Consider the following 7,373-nt stretch of genomic DNA (forward strand, 5'->3'; position numbering starts at 1 on the left):
TTTCAATAAAAATTAGTTATGAGTAAAACTCAAAGCAGTGTCATGATGATAAAAAAAATTCTTATAATTAAAATATAAAATATGTTAAATATTGTAATTTTAATATATTTTGCAGATTTCTTATTTTGCAGAATAATAAGAAATTAAGAATAATGGTAAGTGGTAACACGTTCTTGACAATAATAATATATCTTTTAATAATAAATTATATAATTAGCACGTTCATGACAAAATAATGGTAAGGTTTTTAGTTATTTTTGTCATTCTCGTTCAAGTTTCTACGATATTTTGTTAATCTTCAGTTTTATCAATAATTTCAATAAATAATATGTTAAATTCACATGTTAAATAATTTACTTTACACAAAATGGTGTCAATAATTCTTCATATATTAATATTTACATGTTTTCATTTAGACACATATAGTTAATGTTGAAATTTTTTTATATCCTGATATTGACTTAGAATATTTACTAAGTTTATTAATAATTAATTTCCGCCGAAAAATGTGATTGATAATTTCTAATGGGATCTCTCATATTCCAACCAGGTTAATGATGCATTTGAGTAAGCTTCAAGCCTAACTTTTGATTAATTGAATAAGTTTGACCTACGTGTACGTATTTTTCAACTTAAATTTTGCCAAATTGTCATTTTATTTTAACAAAAAGTTCATTAAGGTAGAGAAAAATAAATTATTAAGAAAAATTTATATAATAGTATTTACTATTTAGAATCTATTATGAGTCATTTTACTTATTGAGATTAGTTGTGAAGCAATGCATATTAATATATAAACCAAATCAAACAAACATTATCTTAGTTAAACATAAAAAATGTTCCACAAAATTTCTAATATTACATTTTGAAAATTTAATATTTATTATATTTTTCAATCCCATTATTTTATTCATTTTATATAAAGTAAAGTGAATTAATGTATTTGATATATAAAATATCATAAAAATTATTATATTATTTATAGATATTTTAATATTTTTTATAAAGTATTCTTACAATTTTATGGATCTCACACTAATTTATGTAAACTTTTAAATTCAACAACCAAGGAGATCTAATTAATCAGTCTTTGATTTTTATATATGGATAAAAAAATAGATGTAATTGTATTGATGCCTCTATGAAAACATAACTTGTTTTCTCTCATCTCATGTTGTTTTAAAACTTCCACATTGCTTCCAAAATTCTTTCTACAAACATTTGAGTTCACAAGTTGTCTCGAGTTACAAATTAAAAAGGTTCACAGTCCTAACATAGTCCCTGCTTGTTAGGAGCTACAAAAACAAATGGCTTCTAATTTATGTAAATTGGACCAAGTATAATACTAGGTTGTAGAATAACTAGGGTGCATCACAAGGACAAAGAGGAAGTATCCCAAAGCATATTAGGCTTCCATGCATCGCCAATATTGAATGGAAACCCAATGGATCGCACTGTCTCCAATTGTTGGTCACCAACACGAGGTACCACATTCACATTAGGAATCTTCCCCAACGCATTGTCATCGTGGTTGCCGAAGTTTCCTTGCATGTTGTCACGTAGTAATGGTATTTGGTAGCCATTACCATGCTCTTGTAACCCACCAAAGTTTGTGGTTATTGTTCCCTCAGAGGTCTTACTAAAATCTCCAAGCACAGAAGATGATGTACTCAGTAGCAAGGAAGAAGCATCCGTTGAAGATTTAGCACTGGTTGTTGAGGTTTCAAGAGATGAGAATATCACGCCACTGCTAATTAGGTCTCCATTTGAAAAGGGTAACCGATCTGAGGGTTTGTAGAGCATTAATGGATTAATAAGTGGTTTGTTGTAAGAGGCTACAACATCTAAAGGACAAGGAGTTGTACTAGTAGTGGTTGAGTGTTGTGATTCATTATGATTGAAAGTATAAAACTGGCTGGCTAAGCTAGTTTTCTTTGTGAATGGCATGTTTGCTTGGCAAAGTTGGTTGCCATCTCTATGATCAGAAGTAGTTGTGGTTTCAGGTAAGGGAGAGACCCAAGAGTGAGATAGAGCTCTTTGAGCTGTAGCATTGGTTTTCTTGAAGATCCTGCAGATTGCCCAGGATTCCTGCATGTTCAAAAACGAGATAATGTCAGCAATTGCAAGTCATATATATATTGATATTTGCAACCTGAAAAATGATGGTATCATGCCATTTTTTATAATTACATCCCTTGTAAAATGGGTTTGTAGGTTCAGTTTCTCTTTCATTTCATTTCTGCTCTATTTTTTCCTTATATCTCCCTTCATTTCATTTCCTCTATTAAATTATTTGTCCACATTTATCAGTTTTGCTTTTATTTTTATTTTTGTATATCTCTCTCTTCCTTCTACTTATATAGTCCAAATTGAAGTATACTTTTCCTTGGAAATATCAAAGCTCAACTATCATGAAAATGAAAGTATAATTATTATAAACGTACATCCACTTTTTTTCATTTCATTTTTATTTTTTTCTTTATAGAGATAAAGAAAAGAGAAGAGTGAGTAGAAAGAAAAGAAACAAAATAATAAATATGATAATTAATATAATGAAGAAAGAAAAGAGAGGAAAAAAGGAGTATATTTTGAGTATAAAAATTAGGACATAAAAAGGTTTTTTTTTTTTTTAAATATAAGTTGGGTAAGGAAAACATTGTTTTGAGAAATTTTACTCACGTTAGCAGGAATAGTCTTGTCCATGTACTTCTTGGGGTCTGAGGATGGGTGAGTGAGAGAAGGTAGTCTAAATTCGTGCATCATCCAATCAGTTTTGATCCCTTTTGCAGCTCTTCCTTTGTAAAATACTAGAGATTTCTTGAGGCCAATACACTTAGAGCCCTCCGAGGAATAGATAGGGCGATCAGTCCCTGTAGCTTTCCAGAACCCAGCTCCTGTTACCCTATTTGGCCTTGCACTGTTCCTGTACTTTCTGTCTCTGGGGCAGAAGAAATACCACTCTTTCTCCCCAGTGGTGGCCATTTCTACACATCAAAAGCATAGAAAAAATGACTAGTTTGTTTGAAACTAAGTACCAAAAAGGGTACTATAGTTTATAAGAAACCTGACTATCTACTAGCAGGATAAGGTAGCTTAACACATTGATCATTCATTACAAATTATTAAATATAATAAATTTGTTGAATTTTACAATAATTTTTTTAAAAGTCACAAACAATTATTTCTAATTAATTGATAGTGTAAAATTATTTTATCCTGTCAGTTTATAATCATTAAACTCATAATTTAGTTATACATAAATCAAGTAAGCGTGTGTGTTGCTTACTTGAAAGATCCCAAGGATCGTACTTGTAGATATCTAGCTGCTTGATGAGCTCAATAGAGAGTGGCCTCTGCTGAATCTTTCTCTTCAGGTAGAATCCAACAAGCTCCTCATCAGTTGGATGAAACCTAAAACCCGGTAGCATAACCTCATCTAGTTTCTCACCATCATGATTTCTCTCTTCCATGTCTTAAACTGTTTAATTTCTTCTAGAACAAAGCCTAATCTTCTGTTCAATGAAAGAAAAGAGAAAAAGAGAGAGACCCTTGTTTTGCCTCCTCAAGATTTAACAAAAACCAGTGAAAAGAAAAGAAAATAAACAAGAGTGGAAGGTGGTTTTCAAAGAGATGTCTGGTCTAAGGCTTTGAAGTAATTAACCCTAAAAGAAGTGTACTATGAGGTGCTGTTTGAAAAGAGTTGAAAAACAAAGGTGTGAGTGAAGTTCACTCAATGTGAAGAAGCAACTATATATATATATGATTCCTGAGAAGGGATCTGCCTCCGAAGGTTCAGCCGTCTTTTGTGGTGAGGTTTATAGGAGTGTGTGTTTTGCGTGGTTTGGTTTATTGGTTTGGCTGCTATATACAGAAGAAGAAGAAGAAGCAAAGGGAAAGGCTCTTTAAAAAGAGAACGAAGTACTACACCAAGAAACAAAATCTAAGTCATGAAAGATTTTGTGACTTTTATCAGAAAGAACCATTTTTTTCTGTGATTTGTTTATGACCAAAAAAGGTGGAATCTCAAGAAACCACCAAACTAGCAGCATATAGGGATTAAGATCAATTACCCTTAATTTCAACCGATTAACCTCATGAATGTTTTGGCTTATCTGCTACAAGCCAAGACAAAGAAAAGTTCCAAGAAAATGATAGTATTTTATTGCCTTGTGTTTGAAACTTTTGAAAATTGATTTGGAAACGTGGGCCAGAACCAGATTCCAAACATTGCTCAAATATAGAATTCAACAAAAGATTCTAGTTAGACCCACTTAGCATTATATTAATGGTTTCAAGGCTCCTCAGAGTCCGAGAATCCCGTTTCTATTCCATTCCCCAGAGCTTCTATTCCACTGGTTTTGTCAGGATGAAAAGGTTTAATACTAAGCATTAATTAATTGTTTCGTTAATTAATGTCAAATTGCAGATAACAACAGCGGACGTGTGATCAAAGTCTAATGTGGTTGAGGGGACCGCTAGCTTTTAATTATCCACAAGGAAATATATTAGTCTATTACAATTATAGAGAAAAAAAATTATTATAAAATAATTATTTTTAATTTTTGAATGTAATATTAGGTAACTATTTTTTTCAGTTATATAATTTATAATATTAATGGTAGACAATAAAATATATAAATAAATAAATAATGATATAATTTTAATTTTATAAAATTATTATTCTTTTTTATTTATTTATTATTTTTCTTTACCAAGTGTAAAATAACTTAGCACAACTTTTCCCTCCTTCTAGAAGAAAAAAATTATCTCATGATAATTATCATTTTAATTTTTCAATATAACACTAATTAGATTTTTTTACTTATATCCTTAAAATATTAATAATATGAAAAAAAATAAAAAATGAGTTAAAGATTATAAGATTAATTTTATAAAATTGTTATTATTTTTTATTTATTTATTAAATTTTATTGGTTTGTATAAAACAATTTAGAGGGAGGAAGTATTATTTTGGGACAAAGTAATATTAATTAACAAATTCTACCAACGAAAGATTACATATACCATTTTCTTAGCTATGTTATGTTAATATTGATAACTATGAAATTTGAGTTTAATTGATAATCAATTTTGATTAAGAATGATTAGAATTTATTTCTTTTATTGTTGTTTTTTTAATGAAATAATGAGATATTTAATATCATGTTAATTTTTTACCAACAGGATTCAAAAGAAGTAAATTACAAGTGCTTTGGAGGAAAATTGATGCAAAAAGAAAAAGCTTTGAAGAAAAAGTTGAAGATGAGACAACTCGCTTAGCACACAAGCAGACTTAGCACATCTCCTCACGCGCTTAGCGCGAAATTCCGTGCTAAGTACGTGAACGCCTCGCTAAATTGAGAGGGGCGCACTTAGCGTGAGGTCGCATGAATTTTAAGCTACCATAGGCCTATAAAAAAGAGTAGGAAGCAAATGAGAAACATATCGAGACTCAGAGCTCTCTAATGAATACATCCAAAGCCCTAAGTATCTCTAATAGGAGAAACTCTCCTTCTATAGTCGTTCCCCTCTTCTCTTCTTTTATTCATCCCTCTTCTTCTTTTATCCACATCAGCCCCTCTCATGGCAATGATAAGCTAAACCCCCATTGTTGGGAGCCTAGCAGCCAAATGCCCTTGTAATGTAATCTTTCCTTATTATCTATTTAATGCAATATCAATTTTTATTGTTTCTTTCCTGTGTTTTATTGTTATTGAATGGTCTGATCATCCATGCATCTGATTAGGGATTATGCATTGAGAAGTGTTTAATTTCCAAAGAATTGGAAAAGGAAATCTAAACAAATCATTGCTAGGGATAAAGTGGTATTGTTTAGCCTATGCATATATCTCTAAACTTCATGCAATATACTGTTTTATCAGAGAGATTTGGAAGAGAAAATAAATAAATTAGGCTCTTCATCGTGAAGGGTCAGGGTTGAGTATCATAGTAGATGTGGGTGAAAATTGGAATAGTATTAAATAGAGAAACACATTAATATTGCATCAAGGGTAGTTGGTGTCAACAGAATTAAATGTCACAACAAATTGTATGGGATTGCACATTTATTTGTAACAATTTCTCTCTTAATTAGGATAATTAGCTATAATTGTATATATGGCAGTTTAGCTATTTATTGGGCTGAAAATCAGCTTGACATATTGTAATTAAAGTGTATTTATATGAGAAATTTCTATGAGGAGCAGCAGTTTTTTGGCCTAACCTTTTCTGAGTTTAACATGGTATCAGCCTAGGTTTCGATCCAAGACCCTAGTCTGCACTTCTTTCCTTGTTTTTTCCCAATCCAATTCTCATTGCCTTCCAGTCTTTCTTTGCCTTTAGTTTCTTGTAATTCTGCTATTGTTGATTACCAAGTGTGGCATAAGCGTCTTGGACATCCAAACGCAAATGTACTTCATGACTTGCTCAAATCTAATTATCTTGGAAATAAACACAATTCATCTCTCAATGTTGTTCACTTTGATTGTATTCCTTGTAAACTTGGTAAAAGTAAAATTCCGCCTTTTCCAACACATCAGTCTAATGTAACACAACCTTTTGAAATCATCCACAGTGATGTTTGGGGGGTGGCACCGGTTATATCTCATGCTCATTATAAATATTTCATAACTTTTATTGATGATTATAGTCACTTCACTTGGGTCTATTTTCTGCGATCAAAAGATGAAATCTTTTCCACTTTCAAATTTTTCCATGCTTTTGTTCAGACCCAATTTTTGTCAAAAATAAAAATCTTTTGCTCTGATAATGGGGGAGAATACATGTCACACTCATTTCAGGAATTCTTGCAATCCAATGGCATTGTATCCCAAAGGTCATGCCCCTCAACTCCACAACAAAATGGGGTAGCGGAAAGAAAAAATCGCCGTTTGCTTGATGTTGTCCGCACCCTTTTGCTGGAGTCTCATGTGCCATCACGTTTTTGGTGTGAAGCCCTTTCCACTGCAGTTCATCTTATCAACCGATTGCCATCTCCATCAATAGGTAATGAATCCCCTTTCAATCGGTTATATGGTCATCCACCCAATTACTCAAATCTTCGTATCTTTGGTCATGTGTGTTATGTCCATCTTCCTCCAAGAGAACGCACCAAGCTCACTGCACAATCTGTTGAATGTGCCTTTCTTGGATATTCTCCTCATCAAAAGGGTTTTCTATGTTATGATCCTACCATCCGTAGGATTCGAGTATCTAGAAATGTCATTTTCCAAGAAAATGTATACTTTTTTGCATCACATCCTGACCTTACCTCTCCTCCAATTTCTGTTTTGCCATTGTTTTCTAACTCTCATGCAAGAGAACCATCTCCTAAACCTCTCTTGACCTACAGCAGACGTAGCACTGCAAACCAA

General features: G+C 31.9%; 1 protein-coding gene across 1 annotated transcript; it reads right to left on the reverse strand.

Annotated features, from left to right (window-relative positions):
- Positions 1-1,174: 1,174 nt before the first annotated feature.
- LOC114396115 (protein FEZ-like) lies at positions 1,175-4,039 on the reverse strand. The gene is made up of 3 exons (XM_028358011.1): positions 3,287-4,039; positions 2,680-2,984; positions 1,175-2,088 (listed from the first exon to the last, which is right to left on the reverse strand). The coding sequence occupies exons 1-3, from the start codon at positions 3,468-3,470 to the stop codon at positions 1,372-1,374; spliced, it is 1,206 nt and encodes a 401-aa protein (XP_028213812.1). The 5' UTR covers positions 3,471-4,039; the 3' UTR covers positions 1,175-1,371.
- Between the last annotated feature and the right edge of the window lie 3,334 nt (positions 4,040-7,373).

The sequence above is a fragment of the Glycine soja genome, chromosome 18 (genome assembly GCF_004193775.1).
Source record: "Glycine soja cultivar W05 chromosome 18, ASM419377v2, whole genome shotgun sequence".
NCBI classification, from domain to species: domain Eukaryota; kingdom Viridiplantae; phylum Streptophyta; class Magnoliopsida; order Fabales; family Fabaceae; genus Glycine; species Glycine soja.

Excerpts from the sequence above, each read along its gene's own strand:
- LOC114396115 (XM_028358011.1), bottom strand. The coding sequence starts at position 3,470 with ATGGAAGAGAGAAATCATGATGGTGAGAAACTAGATGAGGTTATGCTA. Across the intron at positions 2,985-3,286 it reads CGATCCTTGGGATCTTTCAA|AAATGGCCACCACTGGGGAG; the intron begins GTAAGCAACACA and ends TTTGATGTGTAG. Across the intron at positions 2,089-2,679 it reads ACAAGACTATTCCTGCTAAC|GAATCCTGGGCAATCTGCAG; the intron begins GTGAGTAAAATT and ends TTGAACATGCAG.